An 18,810-nucleotide genomic window follows, 5' to 3' on the forward strand; every position below is an offset into this window, starting at 1 on the left:
GAACTGTGCAGGAAGGGAACAGAACCCTCCCTTCAAGTCTTCATTTTGTACTGAAAATCTCCTGGTCGTCTCAAGTGTTGGGAACAGGTCTTTTGGAATTTGGTATTCCAGACTATAACTCTTTTGAAGCACCGAATGAAGTAGTGGATGTAATCTGGCAGATGAGTGCCTGCAGCAGAGTTGCTGCTGAAGGTGAGCTGGGATAGGGGAGGAAGTGAGGGAACAGGGTGGCATGAAGCGGGTTGGGATACTGGGATTGTGAGTGTGAAAGCAAACCAACAATGCCGAGTGTGACTTGCTTGGTGGAGTATCGAGTTGGTAGGCTTGTTTGCTGCCCTGCTTGCACTCACACCTGACACCTCATGGTGCAGCACACCTCGAGAAACTCAGGATTATTCTTTTCCCTTGAGGTTTTGTAAATGAAGTGAGGTTGCTGCAGACAGAACTCTCCTCTGCCTGCCAGGTGGGGTGGGAAGTGGCTCAGCTCTGGCGGTGAGCTGTCTGCTTGTCCTCCAGATTGTGTGCTTGTTTTGTGACCGTGGAGGCGAATGATGCTGTTGGGTTTGCTTTGTGTGGGACAGACAACCTCTTTTGTTCCCTTGCTAGGCTGTCTTCCCATTTGAAAACGTTTGGGGTGTTGTCACATGGGAGTGCTAAGCCGTGTGTTCTCTGCTGGTTTTGGTGTGCTAAACGGTATCTCCTCATCCTCTGCGCTGCTGGGGAGACTGGAGGCAGGAGTGGTGTGTGGGAGGTGGTGGCTGCTTCGGTGTTCTTCTATGTACAAAGAAATCCTTCACGTTGGCAGGGCTTGGGCTGAGATTTGTGTGGAGCTGCTTGGCTTCATGATCAATGGCGAGGGGTTGCTAAGGGTATTAGCAATGCTGACCTACAAGCACTGCTGCACAGGAGCCGTGGAATTCTGTCCTCTGATTCCTTGCACGAACACTTTCCAACGGAAAGCAAACTCTGGCTGTAGGTGTCCGAGTGATTCATTTCTCTCATGCAGCTAAGACTTTAATGGCCATGGTGGTGCTAGGTCAATGTTTGGACTCGGTGATCTTGGAGGTCTTTTCCAACCAAAACAATGCTATGATTCTACAACTTCTATGAATCTTCTTGATGATTTAGCTTCAGATTGCCAAGATTTCACTTCCTTTTATTTTTTATTCCCTCTTTTTTTTCCTCTCTTTCTTTTTTTCTTTTCCTTTTTTCTTCTTTTCCTGGATTTTTCCCACCCTTTGGATTCAATTATGTCTATTTTCCTGGATTTATTTCTTTTTTCATTTTTCCCTCTGGATCCCTTTTTCCCCCTCCCCAGATTATCTTGTCTCCCTGGAGTCTCTCTTCCCCTCCCCCCCCCCCCCCCCCCCCCCGCATTCTTTCTCTCTTTTCAATATTTATTTTTTTTTCTTCCTCCATTTCTTATTTTTCTTCATTGTTTTAAAAAATATTTTTTTCCTTTTCCTTTAATATTTTTTTCCCCTCTTTCTCTCCGTTTCCGCGGCAGGCAGTGCCCAGCGCCCCCCGCCCCGCGTTGGTAGGTGCCCGCCCCGCGCAGGGTGGAACGCTCCATTTCCTCTTCCCCTGCTGACAGCGGGGGGGAGCGAGCGTGCGGCTGCCGGCAGCGCGTCCGTCCGTCCGTCCGCGCCGGCGGAGGGCGGCAGGGGAGGGGGCATGGCGGGGCGGTGAGGCCGGGCGCAGGCGGCGGGGCCGCCATGGAGGCGTACGTGCTGGAGGACATCCTGGAGGTAGGGCCGGGCCGGGGCCGCAGAACAAAGGGGGGCGCGGGGTCGGCGGGGGAAGAGGCGGCGGCGCCGAGCCCCGAGGAAGCACCCGACCGTGAGCGCACCCAGACGGAGCCCTGCCGGGAGCGCTGCCGTCCGCTCCCGGCTGCCGCTCGGGGTAAGCGAGCCCCGGTGGGGGCTGGCGCTGGCCGCGGCCGCGCACTCGGGGCCTAGGTCGGGGCCGGGCCTCCTCCCGGCACGGCGGCGAGAGGCCTGGCCGGGCTGGGTTTGTGTGCTCGGCGGGGAAACGGCTACCGGAGCGGTGTTGGCGAGGGGAGAAGAGAGGCCGCCCGCGCCCTGCAGGGCGCTGTGGGAGCCCTCGGTGCCTTCTGGATCCCGGTGCCCGGGGCTGACACTGCAGTGAGGCTGCCCAGCCTCAGCCCCGCCGCACAGCGCCTGCCTGCTGCTGCTCATTGCCCTTTTTGCCGGTTTCTTGCCCCAGGTCCATGTCGGCCTTGTGGGTTTGCTGCTGCCCAGCTCCCAGCCGCCTCCAGCACAGCCTTGCTTTGATTCCTCTGCGTTATGAAATAAATGACATTTTCCCTTCTCAGGAGTGACACTCAAAACTGCTCTTTTCAGCCAAAGGAAAGGCCTGCCTAGGAGTCATGGAGTGGAACTTTTGCTCAAAGGGACACGGATTTCTAGTCCAGATTAGGTTTTTGTCAATTCATCGAATGGTTTGTGTTGGAAAGGACCTTAAAGATCATCCAGTTCCAAGACCCTGCCATAGGCAGGGACACCTCCTACTAGCTTAGGTCACTCAAGGTCTTACTTGCACCAATAGTCGAAGGAAATAGCTCTTTTTGTTGCCACATCTTGAGTCCTGTGTCCAGTTCTGGGCTCCTCAATTCAAGAGAGATGTTGAGGTGCTGGAAGGTGTCCAGAGAAGGGTGACAAAGCTGTTGAGGGGCCTGGAGCACAGCCCTGTGAGGAGAGGCTGAGGGAGCTGGGGGTGTGCAGCCTGCAGAAGAGGAGGCTCAGAGCAGACCTCATTGCTGTCTACAACTCCCTGAAGGAGGCTGTAGCCAGGTGGGGTTGGGCTCTTCTGCCAGGCAAGCAGCAACAGAAGAAAGGGACACAGTCTCAAGCTGTGCCAGGGGAGGTCTAGGCTGGATGTTCTGAGGAAGTTGTTGGCAGAGTGTGATTGGCATTGGAATGGGCTGCCCAGGGAGGTGGTGGAGTCGCCATCCCTGGAGGTGTTGAAGCAAAGCCTGGCTGAGGCACTTAGTGCCATGGTCTGGTTGGTTGGGTAGGGCTGGATGCTAGGTTGGACTGGCTGAGCTTGGAGGTCTCTTCCAACCTGCTTGAGTCTATGATTCTGTGATTCTTTCTTGTGGGTTTCATAGCCTTGCAAGCAAAACAGTGATTACATTGGCAAGTGACTTCGGAGAATATTTGTGTGTGTTCTTCATTGTTACAAGAACCTGCTGCTATTCACCCCAAAAAATGCTTCCAGTGGTGTTTGGCCTGGAGATTGGTTTTCTTCATGGCCATACTTAGATTGCTGTAACATTCTAAGTTGTAGACTCACAGAATAGCAGGGGTTGGAAGGGTCCTCTGGTGATAACCAGTCCAACCTCCCTGCCAGGGCAGCATCACCTAGGGCAGGTCAAACAGAAACATGTCCAGATGGGCCTCAAAAGTCTCCAGAGAAGGAGGCTGATGTCCCCTTCCTCATGAGCCTTTGAACTGTTTAACATAATTGCATCCAGAGCATTAACACAACTTACTAACCAGTAAGACACTGGTACAGATGTGTGAAGAAGACTTTTTTTTCACCAGTATCCATGTGGATGATTTTCTCTGTGAGATAGGAAGACCAGAAGTGAGGTGAGCTTTCTGCCATCTGACAGATAATTCATTCTTTCGTTTTAACTGCAGTTGTCATCTGCAGCTCCATAATATTGTTGAGTCTGAAGAAGAGAAGACTGAGAAGGGATTTAATAAATGTCTGTAAATATCTGAGGGCTGAAGCTCTGCTCATTTGCTCCCTGGGATAGGACAAAGAGCTGCATCACAGGAGATTCCACTTCAACACAAGGGGGAACTTCTTTCCTGTAAGGGTCACAGAGCACTGGAACAGGCTCCCCAGAGAGGCTGTGGAGTCTCCTTCTCTGGAGCCTTTCAAGGCCTGTCTGGATGCATTCCTCTGTGACCTGAGCTAGATTATGATCCTGCTCTGGCAGGAGTGTTGGACTCAATTGATCCTTTTGGGTCCCTTCCAACTGCTAACATCCTCTGAGCTTGTGAATATGTGAAATGAGTTCATAGAATCACAGAATGGGTTGGGTTGGAAGGGACCTTAAAGGTCATCCAGATCCAGCCCTCCTGCAGGGATACCTCTGAGACCCTGAGCAGGGATACCTCCTAGACCACATTGCTCAAGCCTTTATCCAACCTAACCTTGGACACTTCCAGTGAGAGGACATCCACAACCAACCTGGACAACCTGTTCCAGTGTCCCCCCCACGCTCACTGTTAAGAATTTCTTCATAATCTCCAGTCTCAATCTCTCCTCTTCCTGTTTGAAGAATATCTTCTAAGTTAGTTATAATTTAAAAGGGGTGAAAAAAAAAGTGGGGGTTTGTAACATGCTTGTTGAGGTAATGTAGAGACTGAGGCTGAGCTTGTGTTTGAGTTCCTGACTGCAAGAGGTGAGTGGATGCTTCTGGGGCACAAACCACTTGTGAGTTAAGGTAGAGAGCAATCCAGTAACTCACTGTCGACATCATCTAGCTTGCCCTATTGTGAAGGCTGCTTCCTTGGGGAGAGGAAGAAGTAAGATGAGGTGAAAGCAGAGTCTCTGCTTGTTTCATTACTGAGGTTGCAGCACTCTGGTGGAAATAATTTTCCCCAGTCCTCTCCTAGCAGAGGGTAAAACTGAAATAATTCTTCAGCATGCTTAATGCAGCTGCAGGCAGAGATGGCCACCGGCCTAGAGGATTTCACGCGGCGTCCTGGCTGCCCTGTGCTTGCACCACCTTCAAAGGAGGTGTCCTTAATGCAGATCTTCAGCTGGCTTTGCTGCTGTCAGCTGGAGATGGGCATTCTCGTGGCTCTTTTACTGGAATCTGGAGCTGGATGTGCTTTGTGGAAATGCAGCTGAAGAAAATGGTAGCACCAGAGGCTTAATCTGCAGTCAGCTTCTGCTCATTTGGTTCTTCTGATAGGTGTAACTTGGCCAGGCTTGTGTGTTGATGGGTGACCTAGCTGGCAGCAAAGCTTTTGTTGTTGGTATAACCTTGCAGGTTTGGGCTAGCATGTACTAGTGAAGGAGCAATTATGCTTCAGGAGACCTTGGTGTGGCATTCAAAGAGAGCCATAAACCTGCAGCTGTGGTTTTGATGCTTGAGCTAGTCAAGAGAAGCATTTTCTGGGTTGGGAGGAGAGGAGGCACATTTTGTGCTAACAGATATGGTCTGTGGTGTTGTGCTCAGTTTGGACTAAGGGCACAGAAATCCACTTAGGAAGCTTATGGGATACATTCCTATTCCCTGTGTTGTTTGGAGACCTTGCAAGAGAAGCAACCACATCTTCTGACCTTCAGGTTCTCCACAAGCTTGGTTGTGTCTGACTTCAGAGAAGCAGATGGGAGTGGAGTGCCAGCCCACATGGGGCAGTTTTTCCATGGACTTACTGAGTGCAGTTAAACTCAATTCCCTTCAGCTTTCTAGCTGAAGGTCATTATCTCACCTACCTTAAATTGAGACTCCAAATTGCTGTGCACAAACCTTCAGTTCTTGGTGTGCTACGGGAGAGTGTTCCCTAACTGCAGCAGGTTTTACTGATTCTGTGCTAGGGCCATGGGACACTTTTAATAAGCCCCAAGATCCCACCTTGCTGCTTGGTGTGTAGCTGCCCTTGATGTTGGTGAGAGGGTCATGTCTTACACCTTCAGTTGTCCAGTGGGCACAGTGGAGCAGAGCTCGTGTGGTGACCAGAAGCTTAATGCAGAGCTAGAGCAAGCCCAGCCTGAGCACAGAGGTGCTTGATGAGGCAGTAATGGGAGGAAGAGCAGGCATTAAACAGAAGAGTAATGCCTGCAATGCATGTTTGGAGATCAGGGAGGCCTCTGCCATGCAATTTATTGTTTTCTAACAGGCCAAGACTTTTAATATTTATAAACATAGGAGTCTCTTGGTCTGAAGATTAAAATCAGGGTTCTGTTGCAGTATTCCTGTGCTGGGCATTAGGAGCTTTCCCACGTTCCAGCTCCTAAGCAGGCTAATCCTTTCCCTATTTTCTTTCTCATAGTTTCTCTTGCTAATCTTTCTGCTTTACTTCTTATCTCTTTTTCCCCTCTTTAAAAGAGTTCACCTAGATGAAGTCAGCAGTGGTTACTGATGTGCTCCAGCATTTCCTACTGATTGAGTGCAGTTGTTCACACATTGTCTGGCTGAAAAACTTCCTCTTTGAGTGTTATTTTCAAACCTACTGCTAGTTATTTTCAAGACTATTACCACTGCTAGTGGTGTTAATTTTATTAAGGCTCTAAAGTCTGGGTCTGCCTTTAGTTCCCTGTCCACAAGTAATGAGCATTGGGAGCTTGTGCTCCTAACTAGGTTCAAGGTAATAGGTATAGAGTTCACTCTGAAGAAATCTTGAGTTAAGGCTTCTTAAGAAGAGGAGGATCCCCACTTTAAGTCTGTGAGGTTGACCCCAACAATGATGTCAAACAGGGTTTGTTGAAGCTGGAGGCAAGGCAGCAAGAACACAGCATAGAGTACTTCAAGAGCTGGCCTCTTGCTTGCTGTGATGTTGTGCTGTTGCCTGATGTTCTGAAGCAGAAGTGCCCTTTTTATCAGGATCTGTGTTCTCCCAAAGGCTAGGTGGGAGCTTCTCTTTTGTTAGTCATGCACTTGTGGCAGTCAGTAGCTCCCTGGTCATGCTTTGCCCAAGCTTTTGGAGCAGCAGATGGTTTTGGTTGTTGGTTCAGGGTGTGGGACTAAATTGTCCTGAGGTGAACTCATGTTCCAGGAGCTCCTGGGTGAGAACTGAACGTAGCTGAACATGCCTGGTCTGAAGTGTTGTTCAGGGAGGCAAACTGGCCTGCAGGAAAACAAGCTGGACATGATAACAGAAAAGGCTGGAATTCTTCAGCCATCTTAGCTTCAGGAGGTGGCACTGCCACCTGGAGTGATGTGTGGAGAAGGGGAGGAGGGGAGACCAAGATGTCCCAGATCCTTGTCTGCTGTGGATTTTGGGAAATGGTAAAGGAAAAATACATCCTTTTGTGTCCCTGTCTTGAACCAGCTGGATGGAAGAGGGGCTTTCTGAGCTTACTGATCTACTCTGCAGCTCTTTATGGAGGAGACCCCACTTTGTGCTGCTGCCTTCTCTCCTGGCTTGGGCAGCACTGGACACAATGGTGTCAGTCTGACAGATTGGCAGCAGTGACAGTCACCCAGACTGGTGCCATCTTAACTTGGGTGTCTGCAGCTTCCCAGAGGTGAGTGGAAGCTAGAGTGAAGCTCTTGGCTTATTCTGTTGTCTGGGACTTTCTAACAAAACAGGAAGGTGATTCCCTACCCCTGGAACCTGCTCTCCCCCTGGCACTGCTTCTTCTGCCTCATGCCATGAGAGAGCTTAGAACAAGCCTGCATATGGAGTCTTCTAGAAAAGCAAGGCCTGTCTTTGATTTCTCTTCTTCACCTCTCCCAGATGATTTGGTGAGAGTGTTTTGCAGAGTGAGAAGCTGATTTCCAGCTGCTGGATCTGGCTTCTCTTGTGTGACAAGCAAGGAGCAGAAACTGGTAGATGTTGATTTCTTTGGGTCTTAATCTGTTTCTTATTGACTCACAGGCAGAAATTCCAAGCTTGATGGTATAATTGGAAACCATTCCTGTTATTTATGCTTTATTGCTTGATCTTTTCAGTAACAGTTTGTTCTTGGTACAGTAATTTGGAAGTGCAATTATTATGTGAGCAACCTTTAAGGCAATAAGTCATTTTGTATTTGGGGAGCTGCTGTTTAAAAGGTCACTGTTACTCTATGGTTTGTGGCTTGCTGGTTGGGGTAACCTAACCAAGGTCTTGACTAGCAGTTGCATCAGATGATCTGCAAAGGTCTCTTTCAACCAAGTCTGTTCTGCCTTTTAAACTAGTTCAAACTGGGTACTTAAGTTCTTCACAGAGAGATTGATTTGCCATTGGAATGGGCTGCCCAGAGAGGTGGTTGAGTTGCTGTCCCTGGAGGTGTTGAAGCAAAGCCTGGCTGAGGCACTTAGTGCCATGGTCTAGCTGGTTGGATAGGGCTGGGTACTAGGATGGACTGGATGATCTTGAAGGTCTCTTCCAACCTGGCTGATTCTATGAATAAGAGAATGGAAGATGTTTTAGTCAGTTGAATTTATATAGATCCTTTACTCCCATATACCCTGTCTTATACTTCTATAAAATCATAGAATCACAGAATGGTTTGGACTGGAAAGACCCTCCAAGGTCATCCAGTCCAACTACTGACCCAACACCACCACCCCAGGTGCCATAGCCACACATTTCTTGAACCCCTCCAGGGATGTGGGGACTCCACCACCTCCCTGGGCAGCCTCTTCCAATCCCTGACCATTCTTGCAGCAAAGACATTTTTCCTCATCTCCAATGTAACCCTCCCCTGGGGCAACTTGAGGCCATTTCCTCTTCTCCTATCACTTGTTCCTTGGGAGAAGAGACCAACTCCCACCTCACTGCAACCTCCTTTCAGAACTGTGTGGAAAGGTTCTTTCTGTGTCCGCTGTACTTGTCACTGCATGTGCATAAATCTCTTCAGGTCTTTGCCTGGCTGGAATCTGCTGGCTGTGTTAACTGCTGGGGAAGTCACACGCCCCAGAGCAGCTGGAGCCCCCACTCCAAACCTGCTGCACTGCCTCAGCACTGTGGAAGAAGGAGCTCTGGGCAGCTGGCTTGGACAAATAATGCTTCTTTGACACTTCATGGCCAACCACCTCTTGGGCTTCACAGTCACTGCATACTTTCTTGAGTTCCACTGCACTTTTCTGCTAGTTGAGCATCTTGGATGCTGCTGTAGGAAGAAATGTGGTGTTGCTGTTGCTCACAGTGGACAGTCATGTCCTCATAGCAGCTTTGTCCCAGCAGGTTTATCCATAGTGTGAGTGCAGCTGATTGTAGTTTGTGCTCAGGGGAGGGAAGGACACAAATCGTGATACAGTTTATCCTGCTGAGAAGCTGATACTGGAGCTGTGTTCATGTAAACATTGAATAAATACCCCAAAATAGTTTCATGGGGCAGATGTGAGCAAAAGCATTGAGAGGAGAAGAGAAATCCAAATCGGGGTGGGGAATTGAAGGGATTTGGCACATTGCTGTATCTAGCATGCAAAGCAAACAGTGAAAAGGAAGCACTCCACTCTTCTTTGCTCTGCCCTTAAACCTTGACTTATCAAAAAGGTCTTTGTAAAGAATAATAAGAGAGCAAAAAAGATCTCTTTGGATTGAGTCAAATCCCTGTGCCTTGCTGTAGCTACCTTCAGGAGTCTGTTCATTTACTGTGTGTGAAATCTGTTCGGATCTGTTCAATATGCAGAAGCTTTCGTTTGAGAGTGCCAAACAGAGGGAGGGAAAAAAAGGGAATCCATGTATTAGGTATGCCTGGCAGTAGCCTGTATTGAAGGCAGAGCTCAGTGATTTATCAGGCTTGTCAGAATTGTAAGCAAATGAGGTGAAATTATTAGAAATAATTCCTTCTGTGCTCAGTTCCCCAGGCACTAACAGCAGGAATCCTAATCAGATACTGCGCTTGGTTGTTTCCTACTGTAGCTTCAGCCTCTCTCTTCCCAGGAGAAGTGCTGACTGGTGAATGAGGCCATGCCAGTCCCTTCAGGAGAAAAGCCCTCAGCTGTGAATAAAGGCAGGGAGATCTGCAGTACCTTTTGGTTGGCTCCATTGCACTTTCTTGTTGGGCTCAGGTTTGACATCTCTAAGTGCAGTCTCTTGTTTTGGGACAGTTCTGTAGCTGTTTGTCCATTTTTAATTTTCTAGGGCAAGAATAAATCCCACTAAAGAGGGTTGGAGTGACTCAATAGTGTCAGAGCTCTGCACCTACCTAGTCATATCTTCCCTAACTATTTTGATGAGCTCCATAAATGTCTCCATGTGATACTTTTGGATTGACTGTGCTGCATGAGGAGAGATACTGAAAGGAGATTCCAGCAGGGTAATTACACAGAGGAAAGCAGATGTCCTCTAAGGACACCTCTGGTTCCTACTTTGGATAAAGTTTTTCACCAAGAATAAAATCTTAACCATAAGGAAAATTTTCTTATGAGAGCAGTTGGACATTGCAGTCATCACCCAGGGGAGCAGTGGAGTCACCTACATTGGCCAGTTTTCAGCCTCAACTTGATATGGGCTTGGAACACCTCATTGCAACTCAACTGTTACCTAGAAAGGTTGGACCAGATGGTCCTTGGGGTCCCTTCCAAGCTGGCACTCTGTGAAATGCTTGAAAGCTTCAGTAATTCCATTTTCCCTGCCATTGGATCATTGTTCTTGATTCCCATGTGCATTGCTGTTTGCATCTCCTGTCTCTTGGTCACTTGGTGTAGCATGGCACAAAGAAGCATCAAGAAAGGTGATTTGTGGAACATACATAGTGTTTCTTCTCAGAGAAAGATGATTTGTGGGCCATTCATGCTTTTTTTTAAGTCCCTGGAACAACATGTTGCATGTAAGACTGTGAAGAAGGGGAGGGAGTCATCTTGAACTTGTATAATAACTTGTGCAGTGAACTGATCATAGAATCATTAAGGTTGGAGGAGACCCCCAAGGTCATCAAGTCCAGCCTACTCTACCTACTCTACCCAACACCTCCAGGACCACTAAGCCATGGCTTGAAGTGCCACATCTACTCCTTTAACACCTCCAGGGATAGTGACTCCACCACTTCCCTGGGAAGTCTCTTCCAAGCCCTGGCCAGTCTTGCAGAAAAGAAATTTTCCCCTAATTTCCAACCTAAACCTCCTCTGGAGCAGCTTGAGGCCATTTCCTTACTTTGTCATGGGTTACATGGGAGAAGAAGCCAACACCAGCCTCACTCCAACCTCCTTCCAGGGAGCTGTAGACAGCAGTGAGGTCTTCTCTCAGCCTCCTCTTCTTCAGGCTAAACAGCCCCAATTTCCTCAGCCTCTGCTCTTAAGAACTGTTCTCCAGACTCTTCACCAATCAGGTGATGGGAAGGGAGAGCTGTAAGCAAGCTCAGCAACATGTTGGGTTGCTTGATGAAGATCTGACTCTGTTGCAGTGCTCTTCATTTTGTTCCCATCTGCACAGAGAAGCTGTAGACGAGGCCCCATGCACAGAGCAGGGTTTCGTTCACACAGCAGGAGCTCTGAGCTGGGCCCCAACAGAGTAGCTGTTTGTGTCTTCATCCTGGCCCTCCTCCACATGTCCTCCTTCCCTTCTGCTGCTCCATCCTTCCTTCTGGAGCACTTGCTGCTGTGAAGAGCAGCCCACCAAACCTCCTTGCAGAAGGGAATGGTTTGCTGCCAGCTTTGTCTAACAGCACATGTGGGCAGCTCCGAACTTTCTCTGTGCCCAGTCCAACTGGTGCTGTGCAGTTCAGGCCACTTGCTGACCATGGCTGTGCTCAGTAGCCACAGTGAACGAGGGAATACATGGGTGTGTCCTTCGGGGGACTGTGGACCTGATGCCTGGGGTGGAAATATTGGAGGATGAGCAGGAATGATCAAAAATGAGACTCTGAAAGGATTTGTTGGGGGTTTGAGATGGGAACAATAAGGAAGAGAGAAGCAACTTAGGTGACAAGGAGTGGTGATGCTGCTGAGTCCCTTGTTGAGGGCAATGAAAAACTGCTGATCCATGGCTGCTAGCTTTGAGCTGTGGCCAATTTGTCACATTTTCCAAGGCTTTTAGTCTTTGTCATTGTCTTGCAGGAGAAGAAACTGATCTGGAGGGAGTATAGGTTGTACATGGTGGGCAAAACAGGCAGACTGAAGTGGGAAGCTGACAGCTTTTCCCTCTCACTATGTTGGGAGAAATGTATGTCTGCCACTGCAAGAATTTTTCCTCCTGAAGTAGAGCTTCATTCTTCTGAGCATGGGCACAGAGTCTGCTGCCATGGAGGGTACAGAAAGGCTTGGGACTGGGTTCTGGGACTGCTTTTTGTGGTGCACAGTGAGATTTCTTCAATTCCTCATGGTGTTTTAGACTCTTGGGGACTATTTACGAGGGCTTGTAGTGCTAGGAGGAGAGGGTATGGATTGAAGCTGGAAGATGGGAGATTGCAACTGGAGATGAGGAGAAAATTATTGACAGTGAAGATAGCGAGACTCTGGAACAAGTTGTCCAGGGAGGCTGTGGATACCTCCTCCCTGGAGGTGTTCAAGGGCAGTTTGAGGCCTTGATCATGCTGGGCTAGTGGGATGTGTCTCTGCCCATGGCAGGGAGGTTGGAATAGATGATGTTCAAGGTCCCTTCCAGCCCAAACTGTTCTGTGAACCTACGGATTTGTTCCCTTTCCAGCATTGTGGCAGGGAAGGCAGGGAGAGGGCAGGTGGATGCAGTGGGTGCATGCTCTGCCACAATTCATTCCTACATTTCATCAGCTGCCAGCCAAGGCAGTTTCACTGCCCCAGGCTTGGTCTGTCATCGTGAACTGGCAGATTTCAAGTTGACTGTTGGTGCAGTTTCATGCTCACTTCCACGTGGGTTTCCATTAAAAGAGAGGAAATAGGATGCTTTGTGGAAAGCTGAGGTCATTTCCCCACAGTGTGTCCCACTCAGAAATGCAGGCTTTGGTATGTGCTGGTGATCAGGTGGAGAATCTGTGCTGGTTCCAGGGTATCAGCAGAACTGCCAGAAGCTTCTCTTGTGTCTTTTAGCAGCTGCTGTGGTGGAAGCGTGCGGTTCGTGCTCTGTGTTCAGAGAAGCCCTGAGCACTTCCAGCAACATGTTAAATAACTGGAGTTCTTGCAGCACAGCACCACTGGGGCAGCTCTGGGAAAGCACATCTGAAAAAGCTGGCTGCTGCTGTGCAGCACAGAGCCATTTTGAGTCTCTTCTGGACAGAGGGAGCCTTGCTGCTGGTTCCCCTCCTTGGAGGGAAGCTGGAGTCGGGCAGTCCGCTGTGGAAATCCTGTGGTCGTGTGTCTGTGGAGTGGGCTGCCTTCTGTCGGGAGGCTTTGGGGTGGTACTCAGCACCTGAGCTGCCCTCTGCTTTGGGGCTGGGTTTGGATTTGAGATCAGAGTGGCAGAATGCACAGAAAGAATCTGTTTGACATCCGTTAGGGGACAGGGGTAGCTCCTGGTGGGAACTGGGGCTGCTTCAGCAGTGCCCTGGTCCTTTGCAGGCACGGGGAGGAACGAAGCCAAGCTGACCAGGCTAATTGCTGGAAGTTGTGCTGACTGAGAAATGCTTTCTGGCAGGTTTAGCATAGCAAAGCTGAGGCATCTCTTGGTGGAGACTGGGGAAGTCGGTGCTTTCCCTTCTCTTCACCTCTCCAGTGGAGCATGCTGCCCGTGAACGCTCACCGTGCAGCAGTGCAAGTGGAGCCCTGCTTTTGGGAGACGTTTGGAATGCACAGATGGCCCTGAGGGATAGGAGGGTGGTCTGCTCTGTGATCAACATGAAATGTTTGTCCTCTGTTTTGTTTTTTTTCCTCTGAATCTGCACGGTTTAAGTTTGGCAGCTTCCTTGGCATGGACTACAGAGAAGCTGGTTTGGGTCATCTGAGGGCTGGCCTGATTGCAAGCACTAAGAGTGTGCACAGCTCTGAGCGAGCTGCTCTTGCATGGACAGACTTCAGCACTGCTGGGAGGAAATCTGGGTGAAGACAAGGCCCCACAGCACTCCTGCTGCTGCAGCTGGACTGCTGCTGGCTTTGTCTACCTCGGAGCTGTGATGTGGTGTTTCCATTGTTGGGCTGTGCTGATCTCCAGTCCTTAGAATAACAACTTGTTTCAGCTGGAAATGGATGGGTGTGCACTGTTCTGAACTCCAAACTTCAGCAAAGTGCCTGGGGGCCACTGAGATGGAAGAGGTGGAAATTCTTCCAGAAAAAGCACTTGGGAGAAGTTGGGCCACCTTCAGTTTTACTAAGCTGCTCTAAACTCCCTTCTCAAAGGATTAGTTAAGGGTCTTGATCTGTTACAACAAAGCCTGAGAGTGACAGAGGAATGGCTGCTTATTGAGCTGTGAAAGGAGAGCTCAGGATACTTCTTGAAGGCTGCAGGCAGCAAACATGCAGGGAAGCCTCCTGAAGTTAACCAGTGGCAGAGAGGATAAATAAGCACTGGGATGTCAAACTCAGCTCTCACAGCGACAGCAGAAGGGGAATGGTGCATTTGTGCTGGACATAGCTCAGGGGGTTATGGTTTCTAAAGCTTTCACTTTTGCCTGAGGTGTCATTTAAAAAGAGGATGCTTCAAGGTCCTGAAGTTGACATGGGCCTGTCAGTGTGGTGAGGTGCAGGGAGCTCTTGTGTTGAGAATCCTCCATTCCCTCTGTCCTCACAGTTAGGAGGCAAGGCAGAAAGTGAGTCTAGGGGAAGAGGAATGTCACCAACTATGAGAGAAGGATTTCCTCTTTCTGGTGAGCTCACCTTCCTTAAACAAGGCTTAAGAGAGCCATTGGAATGGGCTGCCCAGGGAGGTGGTGGAGTCACCATCCCTGGGGGTGTTTAAGAAAAGACTGGATGAGGCACTTGGTGCCATGGTCTAGTTGATTGGATAGGGCTGGGTGCTAGGTTGGACTGGATGATCTTGGAGGTCTCTTCCAGCCTGGTTGATTCTGTGATTAGTCCCTTGAAAGTAGGGCAGTAAAGAGCAGGATGTAAGGGTGCACAGCAGAGTGCCTGGTTCTTTTGGAGCGCTGCACGCACTGCTCAGAGCTGCTGGGGTACTGTCAGTTGAGGGGCTCTTCAAGGTGTCCAAAATCTCTTGGTAGGACCAGAGTCATGCTTTATGTGCTTCCCAGTTTGCACACACTGAATGAGAAACCTGAAAAGACTTCCACACAGCTGTGCTGCACTCTGCTTCTCCTTTTCTTTGTATTCTGCACTTCTTGCAGATCCATGACAGCCTGGGCATGGTTAGGGTCAGTCAGAGCCAGGTGATGGTCCTCAGGATGTGTTTTTAAGTGCCTGCTTATCCAGAGAGATTTAGAGTCCTTGAGCTGTCCTTCAGCAGGAGGAGAGGTGGAAAAACTCCACAAACCCACTGATGTAGCTGAGAAGGTTGTCTGAGGGAGCCTGTGGTACAGTCTGGGTGGAGACTTGGCTGGGTGTGCAGGGGCAGCATAACCCCTTCAGGCTTTGGAGAGCTGCAGCAAGCACAGTCTGCCTTCTGTGGCCCTATGAGGGACTTGGTAAGGAGCTTAAGTGATGCTTACCTTGGGTACCAGAGAGAGAGTCTTAAGGGGCTGCAGTTTTTGTTCAGGTGTGACACTGGGGGACAAGGATGGCGAAGGGGAGAGAGAGGGTGATTCTTGGAAGCTCATTTGCATCATCTCTTCTCTTGGTTGTATTGTGTCCCCTTTCCTGTGTGTCTGATAGACCTGTATGGGTTGGGAAGATGTGACAGGTTAGCTGCTAATGGCAGCAGAAATTGCCTGCGTAGGATCAGGCTGTCTGCTGGTATCCTTCAGTTGTCAGGGTGATTCTGCAGAAAGCTGCTTCCATTTTGGAGTTGTGACAGTGTGGGAACAACTTTTCTTAGGAGTGGGGTCCGTTTGTCAGGGACTCTGCTGAACAACAGGACAAGGGACAATGGCTTTGAGCTGGAAGAGAGGAGATTGAGATTGGAGATTAGGAAGAAATTCATGAGTGAGGGTGGGAAGACAATGGAACAGGCTGCCCAGGGAGGTTGTGGCTGCCCCCTCCCTGGAGGTGTTCAAGGCCGGGTTAGATGATGCCTTGAGCAACCTGGGCTGGTGGTAGGTGTCTCTGCCCATGGCAGTTACCTGGAACTAGATGACCTTTAAGGTCACTTCCAAACCAAACCAATCTGTAATTCTCTGTAGACCACCACATGTGAGGGTTGACCCAGAGCCAGCAGCAAAGCGATCTGTTGGCACTGTCAAGGTTTCCCCTCTGTGCTCAGCTCTTCCCAAGGTTTCTGTGAGGTGTTCATGATGAGCTGCCTTGTGGGGCTTGGAAGGAGGATGGAGATGCATGGCTGTGGTCAAGGGGTTGCACTGGAAACCTGTCAGACAGTGGGAAGCTGTGAGCTTTGTTGTACCTGTGGAAGTATGGTGTGGAGCTGTGCTTTGGGAGGCGTGGCGGCACTTTGAGAGTGTTTGGTCAATTTCTTTTGAGTGATTTTTGTCTGCCAGACTAAAACTTGGTGGCTTGCTTTTTATTGATTTTTATATTCGTTTTTCTCTGTACATAAATGTGAAAGTGGGGCAGTGAACTTGAGAAGATGGTGAGTGGAGGTGGTGTTATTTTTATGTTGACATGGAATTTCTCTCCAACAACTGCAGCTGAACCCCAGTTAATGCAGCAGTGTGCTTAATGTGGACGTGTACCGAGGGTTTGGAATGAAGCTCAGAAATGGGGAACAAAACACCCAACTGAAGGTGGTTTTCCTTGTAGGCTCACACCCATCTAGTAGCTCTAGGTATCCATCTGCCTGTCTCTATTGTCTGTGGAGCTGGAGAGGAGGGAATGCTGGTGTGAATACATCAGCACCTGTCTCGTCAGCAGCAGCTCGCTACCACTGCAGTACTAATGCAGGTGTCCCTGCAGCAGCAGCTCTGGAGGTGCCAGGCATGAGGACAATGTTATGCCATTTCAGCAGCAAGGGCTGGGACTCCTCTCACCCTTCTCCCCCTTGTCAGTTTTCCTTGCAGCAGCCAGAGAAATGAAGTGTGAGGTTGGTGGAATTAAATGAAAGGTGACACTGTCAAGACCCTCCAGCTGCTGGACTGCAGCTTTCTGCTGAACCAAGCATGTAGGTTTGGGGAGGGTCACTGCATGTCTGAAAGACAACAGATCTGATTATGAGTCCTGGATAACTGGAAGGGAAGAAGCACTGCTGCAGGGCTGTATGTGTGCTGTAGTAGCTGGTGAGAATGAGGGAGAGACACACAGCTTGTTCTGTTTCAATATAGATTTGGAGAAGGAAAAAAAAAACAGACCTAGAAAAACTGCAAAGCTAACATTGGGTAGGCAAAATAAGCTGCTTGGCTTCAGTGTGTGCTCTCCTTTGCTGTCAGCAGGAGCTAAAGAAAATGGTCTCTTGTGTGAATATCCAGCAAGCTGCTGCTGTGTCATAGGAATGAGTGGTTGAGATGTTCTAGGTTGTCCCCCCCAGAAGTGGTAAGCGATGCTAGAAGCTGGGCCTGCACCAAGGACTTGAGCAGAAACTGGAATGCACTGAATGATTCATGCTGTGGACGTCTGCATCTGGAGATGGGGTGGTGGCTTCAGTGGAGATGTAGCCTGCAAACCTGCAGCCTCAGGTGAAAAGGCAGAACCGTCCACACCTCCCTGGGGAGGTGTTCAAGGCCAGATTGGGTGAGGCTTTGAACAACCAAGTCTAGTTGAGAGATGTCTCTGCCTGTGGCAGGGAGGTTGATGTGGATGACTTCTGAGGTCCTTTCCAACCTGATCCATTCTATGAAGCCCCCTTGGAATAATGAGCATTTTGTCCCTAAGACCTCACAGGATTTGGTGATGCTTAAAAGGGAAAGCTGTGCCTTAAGGCTTTGGCAGCCCTTTGAGGTTAAAAACACTATGGAGCTGCTGGGACTTTGGGTTGCCTGTTTGTCTGTTAGGTTTTAGATGCCTCAGTGAAAAATGGGTGCTTGAAATCCTTGTCCTGGTTTGCCACCTTCCAAATATATCCTGGCTTTGTTCTGCTTCACTCCTACCTCACAAATCCCTTGATGCTCCCCGAATGTTTAGATACAAGACATTAAAAATACCAAGCAGTGTCGTGCAGAGCTAACTCAACTGGTTATTAGTCAGAGCTGGACTTTGTTCTCGCCCTGGGAATGTTGTTTATTTCCTCCCGTGTGTTCCAGTTGCAAGGTGAGAGTACAAAAGCTGCTATTTCTGTGTGGAGCAGGCTCCTAGCAGGGATTCATGGAGCAGTCAGGGGAAAATATTTTACTTTAAAGAAATCCTCACCAAAAAAAGATGGAGAGATCCATAAATATTTTGGATTTGGTGCCTTGCACTAACTGGGAACAATATCCCAATAAAACCCCAAGGCTGTAGAAAGCAATCAGTAGATGCTCAGTGGATCTCATCTGCACCAAAGAATACCTGAGGAGTGTTTTTTGTACAAGAGGTGGAAGAAAATCCTGTTCCTAGGCTCCAGTGAAGTTTCTAGACTTATGTGTGATCTTCATCCAAAGATTTAGGTGCCAGCCTAGTGCCTGTCCAGTCCTGCATGGCTGGTTTGTGAGGTGGAAGTGCTGCAGGTCCTGTTCCAAAGCAGTAAATGACACTGGCTGTGAAAACAGTCTTCTGTCCCTGCCCTTCAACTCACTAAGACAACAATAATAAGCTCTCTGCCACTGGAGGTGAGAGAGCTAAAACTGTTCAGGAGCAAGAGCTGAGATTATCTTGGAGAGTGGGAGTGTGGGTCAGACTCTGCCTGCTCATGAGCAACCTGAGGGGGTTCAAACTGCACACCCTACCAGAGTGGTGGAGCATTGGAAGCATCCTTGCTCTTTATCTAGTAACTTGTGGGTGTCGTGGGACTTCAGTTCATCCCCTGTCCTGGTAGTGGTGGGTGTTAGATCTGCAGGTGGCTTTGCAATACCTGATGGATTTGAAAGTCCTTGCAAAGTCTCATATTGTCCTCAAATAGGACCAGGGGGAATGGATCGGAACTTGTAGTGGGTAGATTGAGACTGGATGTTAGGAAGAAGTTCTTCACCACAAGGATGGTGAGACAAACTGGAACAGAGAAGATTTCAGCACAACATGAGGAGAAACTTCTTTGGTGTGAGGCTGATAGATCCCTGGAACAGGCTGCCCAGGGGAATGGTGGAGTCTCCTTCCCTGGAGACTTTCCAAACCCACCTAGATGCATTCCT

The 18,810-nt window shown here is 49.2% G+C and overlaps 1 protein-coding gene across 5 annotated transcripts in view; it reads left to right on the forward strand.

Moving 5' to 3' along the window:
• ANKRD17 (ankyrin repeat domain 17) overlaps positions 1-18,810 on the forward strand; it is a 95,497-nt gene that overhangs the window by 21,112 nt on the left and 55,575 nt on the right. Inside the window, exon 1 of one of the 5 annotated variants that reach the window (XM_064149682.1) lies at positions 1,660-1,748. The exons of the other annotated variants lie outside the window; for them this stretch is intronic. Coding sequence (XP_064005752.1) covers positions 1,716-1,748 — 33 coding nt within the window. The 5' untranslated portion in view covers positions 1,660-1,715. Of the gene's footprint in view, positions 1-1,659; positions 1,749-18,810 lie in introns of those variants that run through there. 5 annotated transcript variants of the gene reach the window in all.

Source organism: Pogoniulus pusillus, chromosome 10 (genome assembly GCF_015220805.1).
Source record: "Pogoniulus pusillus isolate bPogPus1 chromosome 10, bPogPus1.pri, whole genome shotgun sequence".
In the NCBI taxonomy this organism is placed as follows: Eukaryota; Metazoa; Chordata; class Aves; order Piciformes; family Lybiidae; genus Pogoniulus; species Pogoniulus pusillus.